Source organism: Podarcis liolepis (assembly GCF_965112155.1).
Source record: "Podarcis liolepis genome assembly, chromosome: 13".
In the NCBI taxonomy this organism is placed as follows: Eukaryota; Metazoa; Chordata; class Lepidosauria; order Squamata; family Lacertidae; genus Podarcis; species Podarcis liolepis.
The window spans coordinates 20,189,326-20,205,277 of record NC_139573.1 but is presented as its reverse complement, the minus strand read 5'-3'; the positions used below and the strand labels follow the sequence as shown (position 1 = coordinate 20,205,277).

At 46.8% G+C, this 15,952-nt stretch overlaps 1 protein-coding gene across 1 annotated transcript in view; it reads right to left on the bottom strand.

Annotated features, from left to right (window-relative positions):
* Positions 1-15,952, bottom strand: part of EPS8L1 (EPS8 signaling adaptor L1) — a 36,983-nt gene that overhangs the window by 14,186 nt on the left and 6,845 nt on the right. The window contains exons 3-15 of the mRNA XM_083471895.1: positions 15,003-15,046; positions 13,026-13,084; positions 10,302-10,463; positions 10,004-10,153; positions 9,634-9,716; positions 8,627-8,742; positions 8,436-8,488; positions 6,968-7,094; positions 5,802-5,890; positions 5,627-5,701; positions 4,268-4,416; positions 2,929-3,070; positions 1,822-1,850 (exon numbers count right to left, since the gene is read on the bottom strand). Of these exons, the coding sequence (XP_083328021.1) occupies positions 1,822-1,850; positions 2,929-3,070; positions 4,268-4,416; positions 5,627-5,701; positions 5,802-5,890; positions 6,968-7,094; positions 8,436-8,488; positions 8,627-8,742; positions 9,634-9,716; positions 10,004-10,153; positions 10,302-10,463; positions 13,026-13,084; positions 15,003-15,046 (1,278 nt within the window). The remainder of the gene's footprint in view (positions 1-1,821; positions 1,851-2,928; positions 3,071-4,267; positions 4,417-5,626; positions 5,702-5,801; positions 5,891-6,967; positions 7,095-8,435; positions 8,489-8,626; positions 8,743-9,633; positions 9,717-10,003; positions 10,154-10,301; positions 10,464-13,025; positions 13,085-15,002; positions 15,047-15,952) is intronic.

The following is a 15,952-nucleotide window of genomic DNA, read 5'->3' as shown; positions in this document are numbered from 1 at the left end:
GCTCCCTTACCTCCCACTTACCCTAACAGCCACCTGGAATTTATACAGACTTATACACCACCCTCACCTAGCGAAGCCCCCAGTCATTCCCACCACCACCAGCTTACTAGTCCTATCACTGACTTCCCTGCTCACCACCGGACCCAGCTTCACGCAAGGCAGAGAGACAGCGAGAACAACAGAAAGAGAGAGAGAAACAGAAAAGAACAACATAGAATTTATCTAAATTTCCCATGGTCAAATGGCTCACAAATTTTCCCAGCTGGGAAGACCTTCAAGAACCGTCTGCCTGAAAGGCATATTATGCTGAGAAGGAGTCCTTCATCATGACAACGGCCAAGGCCATTCCAATCCCAGCCCTTGCGCGCTCACGCTCACACTCACACGCTCTCTCTCTCCACACACACACACACACACACACACACTTCTTTCAAGTTCCCCCACCCTTAGGGTCCAGCAAAGGCTCTGGAAGTCTGTGAAGCTGTGATTTAATTGGTGCCTGGATGAGAGCCCAGCACGAAAGGGTTTTGTGCAGCATGGCTGGGAAAGGCCTATGACTCTGGAGAGCTTTTGTCACTCACAGGAGAGGCAACACAATAGCCAGTACTTTCAGTTCAGTATACAGTAAATTTAGCTTTCTATTCCCATATGCTGCCCCCACCAGTGTTGCACAGGGGCCCATGCATCTGAGGTCACTTGCAGACAACCTGTTTATTGAACATTCATTCTAATTTATATGTTGGGAGTTTATATGATGTTGCATCAAGCCATGGTTCTATCCCATACTTTCTGGTACATTTCCCCATCCTTTTCCTTATTGCAAAAAGTCAGATTTAAGAGGAAAGTGGCTTTGTTGTGCAAGAGCACCAAACTTTAATTGTGCCGGTATGTTACAGAATCTCCCATCCCAATAGCAATAGTCCATATTATCTGCTGGGATGCGGGTGGCGCTGTGGGTTAAACCAGAGCCTAGGACTTGCTGATCTGAAGGTTGGTGGTTCGAATCCCCGCGACGGGGTGAGCTCTCATTGTTTGGTCCCTGCTCCTGCCAACCTAGCAGTTCAAAAGCATATCAAAGTGCAAGTAGATAAATAGGTACCGCTCCAGCGGGAAGGTAAACGCCGTTTTCGTGCACTGCTCTGGTTCGCCAGAAGCGGCTTAGTCATGCTGGCCACATGACCCGGAAGCTGTACACCGGCTCCCTTGGCCAATAAAGTGAGATGAGCGCCGCAACCCCAGAGTCAGCCACGACTGGACCTAATGGTCAGGGGTCCCTATATTATCTGCTGCACGCAGAAATAATATTCTTAAGGTTTTATGGGGGCCCTCCTCTATGTAGTAACATAACATAACATAATAATAATAATAATAATAATAATTCTTTCTTTTTAACTAGTTTTTTATTAATATATATATTAAAAAGGGAAAGCCAATATCCCTATTCAAAAAGCTGACATTTTGCAGCTCCAGAAACAGTAAGACAGAAAACAGACAATGCTGATCAGAATTTTCGGAGAACTTTACCAAAACTTTGCCAATCCCATCCTATCCTTCAGTATAAGAACAGCCTGCTGGATCTGGCCAATGACCCATCTAGTGCAGCATTCTGTTCTCACAGTGGCCAACCAGATGCCTATGGGAAGCCTGCAATACCTTCCCCCCTCTCCCACCTTTCCTCTCTCCTTGCCTCTCAGATCCAATTTCCAACCCTGCCCTCCAAGGTCGGTCCATCCATCCATCCATCCATCCATCCATCCATCCATCTCAACACACCTTCCCAAATATAAAAATCAAATGGCCAGAGGCTTGAAAGGGACTTACCCATTGGCTGCAATTGTGGGAGCTGATTGCTATAACAGAGGAGAAACAGATAAATGGTTAACTCGCAAGACTGCACAGTCACCTTAGCCCAACATCCAGGTCAAGGCAGTATCCTCCCCAAGTTATCACCTCTAACTGATCAGGCCTGAAGTCATACTGACTGTAGTGTCAGAGCCAACCTCCCTCCTGCAACCTGGTGCCCTCCAGGTGTTCTGGATTACAGTTCGCATCAGCCTCAGTCAGTACAGCCGTATGATGCTGGGGCTGATGGGATTTGCAGGCCAAAATGTCTGGAGGGCAGCAAGTTGGGAAAGGCCGATTCAGATCCACTCTGCCTCTGGCGTACCCAACCGTAATGAGAGCCAGTGCGAAGAGGTGGCTAGAATGTTTGGCCAGCAAGACCTGTGTTCAAATCCTCACATAGCCCATCAAGCTCCCTGAGTGGTCCCGGGCAAGCCTAATTGATGTGTAATTAAGATGCACGGGAAGATGCAAGATTGGACACTTCTAGAAGGAAACAAGACAAATTTATGGTAGATAGTTTTATTACTGGCTGAATAGAGCCCCCATTTTCAGTGCCACTATGCTGATGAATATCAGGGAGAAGAGGGGAGGACAAACAATGCGGGATGGATCTTGCCTTAACAGCCTGCTTGAGGAGCTTCCCTGAAGTATCTAGTTGGCCACAGAAGGAAGCAAAAGGCTAGTTTAAAATGACTTTTAGTCTCACTCAGCAGGTCTATTCTTATAGCAGAGAGAGAGAGGTGGAACTGTAGGAAGTAGTTGTTTTAAAAAAATGGCCTGATTTATGCAGTGAGTAGCGGCTGTGGAATCAAACAGTCATAACACTCTTCCTGAAAAGTTGGTTCCACCAGATTCTTATTGGTAGCAATTGCAAACAAGAAATGAGCTATTGGATCCACCCAGAATGTATTAGGATGCCCCCAAATACTTCAAAATGGATCCTTCAAGCCACTTTCTGCCCACAAGGAGAACTTGCTCTTTCTCCTGGAAGCAGCAGATGTTTTTGCAGCTGTTCTCTTGCCCTCGGTGTGGGTTTTTTTTTTGCAAATGTTTATCCTGCCTGCTTTCCACCTCATCACTCACTTGGGCGCGACGTTCTTCGTGTCGGTGTTGCATCTCCACTGGGTCTTCCCAAGGCTGGCCAGAAGCGTCCAGGCGTGGTGTCTCCCAGCCACTCCGGAAAGTTGGGTTGTAGGGATCTGCGTAGCCCCGGGGGAAGTCCACTCTGGGGCGCACAGGGCAGAAAGGAGGAGGTAGAAATGAATAGAAGAAAATAATACAATGGAGAATGAGTGAAATCATCAAATGAGGGGGGGGTTATTGGGTTGTTTTTGTTTTTATTGTGTATTTTGTGTTTTCATATTGTGGCTTTATCTTGTGAACCACCCTGAGACCTGCAGGTATAGGGTGGTATACAAATTTAATAAACAATAATAATCATGAAACCCTCAATCACATACTGAAACTTGCCCATTCATTTCTGATTAAAATTGCCAAAACCACTCGACTGATTGACCTCAAACCGATCAACACTGAATCACTAGCCAGTGTCACAAATGGATGGGTCTAATTTATCAGCAACATATCGAAGACCTTGGAATGCAAATCCCCAAGGTTTCCAGTGACCTCCGAGCCTGAAATGAACCGCTGGGCTCCAGTGACCAAGCTCCTCTGGTGCCATCAGCTCAGTTCAGCCAATGGCAGGCAAGAAAGGTCATGGGTGAGCTCCCGTTGCTCAGCCCCTGCTCCTGCCCACCTAGAAGTCCGAAAGCACATCAAGGTGCAAGTAGATAAATAGGTACCGCTCCAGAGGGAAGGCAAACGGTGTTTCCATGCACTGCTCTGGTTTGCCAGAAGCGGCTTAGTCATGCTGGCCACATGACCTGGAAGCTGTATTCTGGCTCCCTCGGCCAATAAAGCAAGATGAGCGCCGCAACCCTAGAGTCGGCCATGACTCGACCTAATGGTCAGGGGTCCCTTTACCTTTACCTTAAGCTACTGAAGGTAATGGGGCCCTTTATATATCCAGCTGTCCTTTGTCAACAACAAATTGTCACTGTTATTTGGTGTTGAATATATGCTATATGGTAATTTATGGACCTAATAGGAATCTAAAGCCATTAGCACATGTTGCAACCAGTCCATGCAGAATGTAGGCACCCTATATATAGAAATGAGGAAACCAGTGATATTTTAGGGAGCAGGCTAGCATTACTTACATCATAGGAGCCTACACAACACAAAACACTGTTGCTGTATGTAGGTTTCATTTTATTTGTTTTTTATCTTATATTTTGAAAATGTACATTTCCCCCCCTTTAATTTTTTTGGGGGGCCCCAAGAAAGTGGGGCCCTAAGCTATAGCTTGTTTAGCTTATGTGTAAATCCAGGACTGGGGAAGAAATAACAAAACCCCCCTTACCTTGGCCTGGTCCAGTTTTCACCCAGTGAATACCACAGTTCTGTCTCCTGGTCTCCCAAGCAGCCTCGCATCAGGGTCACTGCTTCCAGGGTCAGCATGGGGCTGCGCAGCTCAGAAGCGAACGCTGGTCCCCCCGAAGACTCCACAACCTGAAGTGAGATGTGAGAGTCAAAAACAGCAAGCTGTTGTTATTGTTCTATTTATTTATATCCCAGTCTGGGGCTCAAGGGGGCCCAAGTTCTCCACGGGAGGTGCTTGACTCTAGAGCAGTGGTTCCCAGCCTTATTTTGGCTATGCCCCACCTAAGCATCTCTAAAATCCTGATGCCCCCCCACCCCCGTGACACATAATTCTTATTATTCAAAATGTGAACTCCTATTCATGTGGAGGAAGTCTAAAAGGCCACTAACTGTTCATAGCTCATTCTCAAATTGCCTCCCCCTTAAAAATCAGATTGCCTCTCTGTGGGGTGTGTGCCCCACATTGGGAACCAATCTGCACACACAGCAACATCGCACGATGAAGCTTTTCATGGATTGTACCACGCTGCTCTCCAAGGGTGCGGGGAAGGGATTGGACTTTTAATGCTCCCCCATGACAAAGGAAGAGACGCGGGTGGTGCTGTCGGTTAAACCACACAGCCTAGGATTTGCCAATCAGAAGGTCGGCGGTTCGAATCCCCGCAACGGGGTGAGCTCCCATTGCTCGGTCCCTGCTCCTGCCAACCTAGCAGTTCAAAAGCACGTCAAAGTGCAAGTAGATAAATAGGTACCGCTCCGGCGGGAAGGTAAACAGCGTTTCTGTGCGCTACTCTGGTTCGCCACAAGCAGCTTAGTCATGCTGGCCACATGACCCAGAAGCTGTATGCGGGCTCCCTTGGCCAATAAAGCAAGAGTCGGCCATGACTGGGCCTAATGGTCAGCGGTCCCTTTACCTTTTTTTATGACAAAGGAGACTTCACATACAGATGCCTAGCATGCCAGGGATATATGTTCTAGGCCAGGCATAGGCAAACTCAGCCCTCCAGATGTTTTGGGACTACAACTCCCATCATCCCTAGCTAACAGGACCAGTGGTCAGGGATGATGGGAGTTGTAGTCTCAAAACATCTGGAGGGACGAGTTTGCCTATGCCTGTTCTAGGCTCTCCTTTGATACACCAGTTTTCCACATGCAATGATTTCCCCCCCCCCCAAAAAAAAAAATGGGTTTCAGTCCCATGTCTGCCATCCGCATGGTATAGTTCACCCTGTCATTCTGCTGCTTGGGCAAATCACCTTCCAGGGTTTAATCACCACTGGTTCAGCTGCCTGAGAGTTCATCTTCCCCTCCCCTCTGCCCCATCGAACCTGTTGCTTACCAGCTTCAACGGGTTGAAGAGAAAATGTATGAGCTCCTCTGAGGTAGGGTTTGCAATGTTCGATTTCAGCCTTGCCTGAGTGGTGGGAACAAAAGCGTATCCTAGTGGTTAGCATGAGCCAGGCAGGCGCCCTCTTGCTTTCTTGTGAGGAAAGCGCTCGCCCAACCACACTCACCAGAAGGCTGAAGGAATATTTCATCTTTGCCAGAGCATCTTCAAACTCCTCTTGGGGAGGAGGCCGGGATCGGATTGTCAGGAGTCCCTCTGCGGATGCAGCAAAGTAAGAAGATATTGACACCTGTACTGCAACTTGGGCTATTGTTCTACGATGACATTACATGCAGCCTAAATTATGTATACTTCATCTTGGAATTGCAGCAAAGCAAGAGGCATGAAACCATGAACGAATGCCAAAACAGACTCAGGCATGTGTGTACATCCCACTTCCACCTCACCAGTCCAGAATCTGTTTTGGAGAGCAGAGCCCCTGGTCCCGATGGATTTAGAGGCTTCCTCAGCACAGGTGCCAAAGGCCTCCTGTAAATGCTCCACATAATGAAATTAATGTGCTACACATGTCGATACAAGATGCCCACATGTGGAGCTGCACACACGGTGCGCAGCAACCGTGTCAGCAAGCCTTTTGGATCATGACCAAAGCTGCAGGATTCCTGCCTGCAGATGGGAATCCATTGAGGGTTCTGGAGAAAGGCCCCTTGTCCCAGGTTTTCTCTGAAAGAGCAACTCATGTCAAATGTGTGAAACACACACACACACACACACACACACACACACACACACACACATGCAAAAAGACCTCTTGTATATGCAACGCATGACAACTCTGCTATGGTGCTATGCCAAAACAGAGACCTGGGGCCTGTTATGTTAGGGAAGCCTTTCAGAGCCCAGTGAAACTTTCTGGATTCTGGTGGGTTTCCAGAATTGTCCAGAGAGCAGAACCAGAAAGTTCAGCCAGACAGGAGCAGCATTCAGAAGAAGAAGAAGAAGAAGAGGAGTTTGGATTTGATATTCCGCTTTATCACTACCCGAAGGAGTCTCAAAGCAGCTAACATTCTCCTTTCCGTTCTTCCCTGACAACAAACTCTCTGTGAGGTGAGTGGGGCTGAGAGACTTCAAAGAAGTGTGACTGGCCCAAGGTCACCCAGCAGCTGCATGTGGAGGAGTGGAGACGCGAACCTAGTTCACCAGATTACGAGTCTACTGCTCTTAACCACTACACCACACTGGCTCTCTAGTTTCTAGCCGCCTCAGTTATCGTGGCAAGAAAGAGAGGGAAAATGTAGTTTCCTGGAGCCCAGTTTGATCTATATTTCTCACCGCCTGGCCCCCGGCGACGCCCCTTTGCGGAGCGCTTGCGTTGATCCAGGACACGGAAAGCTTCGGCCGATTTCTGCAGCTTCCCTATGAAGGCTTCCACGTCATCAAAAACATGGTTCAGCAGCTCCTGTCAGATGGAGAGAGGAAGGGAGATAACAGTAGACAGTTCCAGCTGAACACTCTATATAGAGCTCTCTGTGTAAGAACCAAATGCACAGATCTGTACATGTCTACTCAGAAGTAAGTCCCACTGAGTTCAGGGGAGCTTACTGCTAGGTAAGCGGGTATAGCATTGCAGCCTCAATTTCTAAAAAGAAAGAGAGAGAATTGTGGCATGAGAACGACATGTACTGGAATTCTCCGTTCTATGCAAATTCATGAAGTGATGTTCCCTTGCCCTAACTACACTTTACTCCTGGAAAAGCAGCAAAGACCATCTACTCCATCTTGAACTCCTTGAAGGAAGTGCAAGATATTTATATCAATGGCAGCATTCCACTGAGCTACAGCAACATAAAACTACACATGGTTTGCAGAACAACAACACTACTTTTAACAAAAAAAATTCCTTCCAGTAGCACCTTAAAGACCAACTAAGTTAGTTCTTGATATGAGCTTTCGTGTGCAAGCACACTTCTTCAGATACACTGAAACAGAAGTTGCCAGATCCTTCTATATAGTGAGAAGGTGGGGAGGGGTATTACTCAGAAGGGTGGTGGGAATGGGTGATTGGCAGATAGCTGAGATGAGCCTGTCAACAGAGTCGTCAACAGGCTCATCTCAGCTATCTGCCAATCACCCATTCCCACCACCCTTCTGAGTAATACCCCTCCCCACCTTCTCACTATATAGAAGGATCTGGCAACTTCTGTTTCAGTGTATCTGAAGAAGTGTGCATGCACACGAAAGCTCATACCAAGAACTAACTTAGTTGGTCTTTAAGGTGCTACTGGAAGGATTTTTTTTGTTTTGACTATGGCAGACCAACACGGCTACCTATCTGTAACTACTTTTAACAGAATGAAAACACACTTCCCTAAACATTTTTTGGGGGGGTGAGGGAACAGTATTTTTAAATATATAGGAGAAAAAAAGAGTATTTAACAGATCATCCCTGATGCAACAAATATATTCTACACAAATATATTCTATAGGTTGTGTGTGTGTTTCTTAGAGTCCAGATATGCCAATACGTTCTCTACTTTTAACAGCTGTACAACAAGCAGGGGGGGAAACCCACCACAGGTGTATCTCTCCCTATCATTGCTTTGTTACCTGTCAGGAAGCTGCCAAGGGCACTGACTATGCATCAGGGACAAAAGGTGACGGGTCCTATTGGGTGCATGCAAATATAGCCAAATCCACAAATCCTACCTCATGGCAATCACTCCTACCTCCCACAAATCATTCTAACTTCTTTTACAGGCCACCTGGTTTTTCCACACAGAACCTTCCCAGCTATACTTACCACATTTTGCTCGGCCTGAACAAAGGCCAGGTCAGATTCAGCTGCCGAGATATCTGGAAGCAGAAAAAGCCAGGAGGTTAGACACAGTATGCTATCCTCTGCCCTAATTTTTTAGTGGTGTTCAACTCAGGCATAAAGGTGTGCATAGGTTTGCAGCCTTTGGCGAAGAGTCCGGGCTCCTGGCTTCTCACCATTCTCCTTTTGCTCTGGCACGATAACCGTTGTCCTGGAGGGCACCTCTTTAGGAGACTGAGGCAGGGTCTCCGGAGCCTTGTTGGTCTGGCTGCCAAGCCAATTCTGGGTAGCTCTGAAGACGAGAGGCAAAAAGCAAGAGGTTGAGATAAAAAAGGAAGGGCCTGAGAGAGAATACTATTCTAGACATCTCTAGCTCTCCTCTGGCTCAAGGGTGGGGAATCTTTTTCTGGTCAAGGGCTACAGTCCCTTGGGTGTGGGAGGGGCTGGAGCCAGTGGTGGGTGTGGCCAGAACCAAAGTGGGCGGGGCTGTAGCCCAAACTGTCACTCACACACAGGTGTACTGTTTACTGGTGAAAGCAGCTTTGGTTTCTGCTTTGTTTTAGCAGAGAAACGGCGCATGTGGGTGCTTAACCCTTTTCTGTGGTTTTTTTTTGCTGCAACTCACTCCCACTTCAAGCCACTCTCCACACCTCCACTCTGCAGGATTCAAGAAGCATGGGAGGAAAGTCGCAGGGGGGAAATCAGTAGGACTTGCGTTAGAAAAATAGCACGTGGGTGAAAGGGTCAGATGCCTTCACCCAAACATCTCTACTGAAAAACCACACAGACCATTCCTTGTACAGCTGCTCTTCCCTAGAAAGAGCCATCAGCAGGATTGAAATACAGTGGTACCTCGGGTTAAGAACTTAATTCGTTCCGGAGGTCCGATCTGAACCTGAAACTGTTCTTAACCTGAAGCACCACTTTAGCTAATGGGGCCTCCTGCTGCCGCCACGCCACCAGAGCACGATTTCTGTTCTCACCCTGAAGCAAAGTTCTTAACCTGAGGTACTATTTCTGGGTTAGTGGAGTCTGTAACCTGAAGCGTCTGTAACCTGAAGCATCTGTAACCCGAGGTACCACTGTACATTGTGTGTGTGTGTGTACTTTGCAGCCTTCATAGTTTTAGAACTCCCCTTTCCCTCAGACCTGTGGCTATACAGGCTTATGGGTCTGCATTCACCTGAGCGCCTCCTTCCGTTGAGCATTTCCGCCTGACTTGAAGTCCAACAGAGCTCCATTAATGTCCTGCTGGATCAATTCTGCCTATAAAATGGAAGAGAAACCAAGTCAGAAAGCTCGGCAGTGAGAGAGAAAACTCTCTCCCTTCCCCAGCTCCAAAATATGCCTTAGGGCATCACATTAGCCTTCACAAACCTGGTGCCCTCCCAATGTTTTGGACTTCAACTCCCATCAGCCCCCACCAGCAGAGGAGGGCACCAGGTTGGCAAAGACTGCTTTAGGTTACATTTCCTGCAGCTGGAAGAGGGTTTCACTATCAAGAGTGGCTTTTCACACTTCCCTTATGGATCCACAGTGTCCAGTTTCCTTACCCCTACATGGTCACATTCAAAGAAGTGGACATCCGGTTTGAGCTGGTGGGGTTCCTGGCACACAAGCAGAAGCAGCGACTGGGATCGAGACTCAGGTCGGACGGCTTCACAACGGGCCACAGCTGCTAATCCATAGTTCTCTAGCTCCTCCTGTAGGGGGAGACAAAGTCACCAAACAATCCAGACAACCCATACGGAGCCCTCTCCAAATAAGAGATATTGGATCGCAGGCCTACAGCCAACAACCTCTTGGTCCCTATTCGCCACCCAACATCACAGTCCTGGGTTGCTCCTCTACCTTTGAGTCTATGTCGAAGAGCTTGATGGCCGACCCGTTGACCTGAAGCAACATCTCCTGAACCCAGATTTTCCCTTGGGCATCCATGACGGACAGTTTCCTGGTGGCATCCTCCACGGTTGCCAAGTCATCCTCATCCCCGATGGAGAAGGTCACCAAGTGCTGGAAGATACAGAAGGGAGACAAGTCTGTGCAAATCCGTCTTAAGTCACTGAGGTTACTTGTTGCTTTATTTTGCTAGTTTGCAAATGGTTCTGGGGACCATCAGAAGGGGTTTAATAATAATAATAATAATAATAATAATAATAATAATAATAATAATAATAATTTATACCCCGCCCCGTCTGGCTGGGTTGCCCCAGCCACTCTGGGTGGCTCCCAACAGAATACTAAAAACATCATAAAGCATCAAACATTTAAAACTTTCCTAAACAGGGCTGCCTTCAGATATCTTCTAAAAGTCAGATAGTTGTTTATTTCCTTGACATCTGATGGGAGGGCGTTCCACCACCAAGAAGGCCCTCTGCCCGCTTCCCTGTAACCTCACTTCTTACAGGGAGGGAACTGCCAGAAGGCCCTTGGAGCTGGACCTCAGTGTCCAGGCTGAATGATGGGGGTGAAGACGCTCCTTCAGATACAGTGGTGCCCCGCAAGACGAATGCCTCGCAAGATGAAAAACTCGCTAGACGAAAGGGTTTTGCGTTTTTTGAGCTGCTTCGCAAGACGAATTTCCCTATGGGCTTGCTTCGCAAGACGAAATCGTCTTGCAAGTTTGTTTCCTTTTTCTTAACACCGTTAATACAGTTGCGACTTGACTTCGAGGAGCAACTCATAGAACGCGGTGTGGTAGCCTTTTTTGAGGTTTTTGAAGACTTTGGTGATTTTTGAAGCTTTTCCAAAACTTTCCCGACACCGTGCTTCGCAAGACGAAAAATTCACTAGACGAAAAAACTCGCAGAACGAATTAATTTCGTCTTGCGAGGCACCACTGTATACTGGGCCGAGGCCATTTAGGGCTTTAAAGGTCAACATTGTGCTCGGAAACGTACTGGGAGCCAATGTAGGTCTTTCAGGCCCAGTGTTATATGGTCTCAGATATAGTAGACAAGTATTGATGGGCATCAGTATGACTACCAAAACCAACCCTGCCCTAGAACATCCAGGTGCCCAAAAGTGGAGTGTGAGTATGTGTGAATGAGTCTGAAAGTGAGTGAGTGAATGAATACATAAATAAATGAGAGAGAGAGAAATAGAGAGGGAGGGAGAGGAAGAAAGGCCTTGACAGGGTCTCTCCGCCATCTTATGTTTGGTTGGTGGGCAGAGAAGAGAGTGGGCCTTTTGGAGAGGGCTCTCCCTAGAGAGGCTAACTTGGCACCAAGTATGTTGGTTATTTGATGGTAGACCAGCTCATACTCCAGCTGCGCTGTCCTCTGCCTCCACAGAGCCATATGCTACTACCAGCTGCTCTGTGGGAAGCATCTCACTGACATTTTATATGTTGCCAGTCATACTCAGTACGCTTCTGAGAACCAGTTGCTGGAAGCTGCAGGAGAAGAGGCTGCTCTTGTGCTTGGCTGCTGCTGGAGCGTTTCCCACCGGCATCTCTTTGGCCACTTTGAGGGCAGGATGCTGGACTAGATAGGCCATTGGCCTGAACCAGGAGGGCTTCCCAGGAGGGTGGTTCCGTCACTGCAAAAAGCGAGATTACAGGGAACCAGGCGGAGGGCCTTCTCGGTAGAGGCGCCCACCCTGTGGAACGCCCTCACGTCAGATGCCAAGGAAATAAACAACTATCTGACTTTTAGAAGACACCTGAAGGCAGTCCTGTTTAGGGAAGTTTATCGTGTTTTTAATATTCTGTTGGGAGCCACCCAGAGTGTCTGGGAAACCCAGCCAGATGGGTGGGGTATTACTACTACTACTACTACTACTACTACTACTACTACTACTACTTTCTTATGATCTTATAGTATTGTTGATCATTGATTTCCCCCCTAAAAATATTGTTTTCAATTTTATTTGTACACCACCTTGGAATAATTTGTGTCATGAAAGGAGAATTGTGAGGAATGCATTTGTCCTGACCTTCCAGTATTAAACATGAGCTTATTCCCTCTGCTGATTTTTGCCCTGTGCCATGGCTCTCCTTGGCGCTTGCTGCTTCAATGTGGATTGTATAACAGGGATGCTTTTTAAAAATTATTTTCTTGCTTGGTTCCCCATATCGTTCTACCAAAGGACGGTCCAAAAAAAAACATGAACGCAAAAACTTTATACAGGCCTAGGCAACATCCCAAATAAACTAGAATACCTGTCTTCCAACTCATGATTCAGGATCCCAAAACTAGCTTGTAGGCTAACCTCAGAGTGAGTTGCATATTATTTAGATGATTTGTTTTGGAGGGAAGACTGTTGTCTTTTAAAGAGGAGACAGCAGGCAGGCAAACAGAAGTGGAGGGAAAGGTGTAGAGTTAAGGAGGACGTGTGTGGTAAAAAAAGAAGTCAGAGTCAAGTGACAAGTCAAAATAGTTGAAGGCAGTTGTTCTAGAATGTTCTTCAGAATCCACTGCAACACATAGGCTTCCCATGCAATGGGTTTCCTCAAAATAACTCTGGAGGCAACCAGGAACCCCTCATCCTTATAACCTCTTCCCTAATATCACTCAGTTTTCACCACTTTAATTCCCTAGCCACTGATGTCCCACAGCCAAAACCCAAACTTACATTGACGGCATACTGTGAGACGTCTGCCATGATAATGCTGGAATACTTCTTCCTCTGCTCTGCAGAAAGAGACAAAACATTATTTAAGGAGGAGGAATTGTGTTGCAATGTTGACTTAAACCAGCAAATGAAACCTGAAACTTTAGTGTCGACTGTCAGCCGGGTCTGTTTAGCATCAACCGGCAACTTTTATTTTAAAAAGGTGGCAGTGAGGGTGGGGATAGAGAAGGGAAGCACTGTCTTAGGGGGCTATGTCCTATACGGAACAAATGGGCAGGGAGGATGGGATTACAGGATACACACACATTCATTCAAAGCACAAAGAATGCCAGGAACGGCTGTTTGTTACCCTGTGAGAAGTGACCTACAGTAGCCAGGACGGTGCTTTAACTATGGTGTGTACCCAGCCACAGTGCACATGAGGTCTGCCTTCTTTGTGACAGGGCTCCTGACAGTGGAGTGACAGTCGAAAATTCGGGCAAATAAAACGTCATTTAATTTACATCCTAGGGAAAATTGCACATGCTTAACAGCTGCATGCCAGGGTCATTTTCAAGACACAGAAACATCAGCATAAAAATGGGAAATAAGCATAAATGTATATACAGTCATACCTTGGTTTTCAAAAAGCTGAGTTCTCGAATGCTTTGGCTCCCAAACGCTGCAAACCTGGAAGTGACTGTTCTGGTTTGCAAACTATTTTTGGAAGCAGAACATCCCACGGTGCTTCCACGGCTTCCGATTGGCTGCAGGAGCTTCCTGCAGCCAATCAGAAGCTGTGCTTTGGTTTCTGAACATTTTGGAAGTCAAACAGACTTCCGGAACAGATTCCGTTCGGCTTCCAAGGTACGACTGAATGTACACACATTATACATATTACTATATCTCTCGCTCATGCACACATGCAGTGAGTGAGGGTTTGCCTAGTTTAAAGGACAATGGGTTGTATCCAATGCTAATCTGACTCAGAGTAGACCCATGGAAGTTAACGGACATGACTAACTTAGGTTCATTAATTTCAATGGGTGTACTCTGACTAGGACTAGCACGAGTTAAAACTCTTAATAAGAACATCTAGGGATTTATCTCTCTAAGGAACACTTTTCAGTTCTTAAGAAATTATTACCTCTTCTAAAGAGGAGGGATGTAATTACTGCCTCTCCCTGCGGGAACCAGTTTAGCTTGTGAGAAATACACACACACCCATCTCCTCCCTTCTTACTGCTTCTCTGCTGATTCCTCATGCAGCACAGAATCTTTGGTTTTTAAATCCCAGGAAAATGAAATGTTCAAGCTTCCTCAAATAAAAGGGGAGAAACACAGAGAGGATGTGAACTGAAAGACTGATGGGTTTCCTGGTTCAGTTTGCAGCAGAGGAGCAGAGGTTCGTTGTGGTATCATACACAAGATCCCAACATTGGAAGAAAAAAACTTTTAGTTTCATAGCACACAGCAAAACATGAGGGGGAACCACACCAGCCTTGAAAGCTCTGCAGAAACAGTTATGAGCAAGACAAATTTTGCAAAAGATCACCCATATAATTTTTTTTTGCAGCACTTTTCAAAGCTGTGCGAGGTCTTTATTATTAAAAAAAAGTGAGGTGCGTGCACTCAAGGAGATTATAAAGCAATAAACTGCATTTTGTTGGTAGCGAAGTCAACCAAGGAAGAGAGGGGAGGGCGAGTCAAGGGATTAATTGTAAACAAATGTGGTTATTGAGGGTGAGGAGCAAAGAGTTAAGCCAAAGGCTTCTCAGGTAAGGTGTTGATGTGAGAAAGGGATCCCACGTGACATACTCAGGAAGGGAGTTCCAGGTGTAAAGATCACCAGCAGATCCGTTTATGAGAGCTGGTAACCCTTGAAAAAGTTGAGGATGCTACAGCTTCAGGACTGAGAAGGTCTTCAGATTTGAAACGTACCAGCACACTCATAAATAAACAAATCTTCCAGATACATTCCTATACTCCAAAACTCACCATAAATGGCTCTGGCACTGGGCTTGGAGCGGTCACTACCGAGGCTGCAAGACAAAATGGACTAGTTATTCAACAACCGGAAGAAATCACCTCAGGTCCACATTTCCAGACTACTATACATCCTTCTCAAAGCTTGCTAGGCTCTCAGGCTCCCCTCCGCCCATGAATCCTGGACGCCAGTATCTTCTAGGGCTGGGGAACCTGTCCAAATCCTATCTATCAGTAATCTGTGCCACTAAATTTTACTTCAGCTCCCAAACAAGGCCATGGCGCTATATTGAAACAGCCCAGTTTCTGTTCAAAGAGGTTTTGCAGCCATTAGTGCCGCAGCCCACGTCAACTCTAGTCCCACAGCCACCAACCCCTTTTGTCAACGCAGAAGTGAAAGAAAAAGAGAGGCAAGACTATGGCAAGACTTCCTTGTCATACCAGCAGGGCCTCTACATGATCCCCAATGGCTGTTTTTGAAGCAGTCCCTTGACAATGCTCAGTAAGTTCAAAAATCATAACGAAAGGGGCAAGTGAACAAGGAAGGCGCTCCTGGTGAGTTCCGGCAGCTCATTTTCTAGAAAATAGCAGGTGAAGCGTAGGAGACACCCTTACCTTAAGATCTGGGAAGGGTGTGAGGCCTGGAGAGAATCCTGAGGTTCAGAAAGGGAGGTTCAGAGGGTTACATTTGCCCCCTGCCAGCCCTGAGGGTCTCCACCTTTTGTGGAGAGCAGTGGCTCTCCAAGGTATCAGTCACTGGGCCTTCTTCCCAGCACAACCCGGAGCTATGAAATGTCAGGTATCGCACTTAACACCTTTTCTTTGCAGGTCGGGCTCTCTCAACCCTTGGGACAAAAAGTGAGTACATGCCCAGAACACCACAGAAGGTTCTGGAAAGCAAAGGACTTTGTGCTTAAGCTCTACATCCCAGATAAAACTGGGCACACCTTGAATTTCAGTGC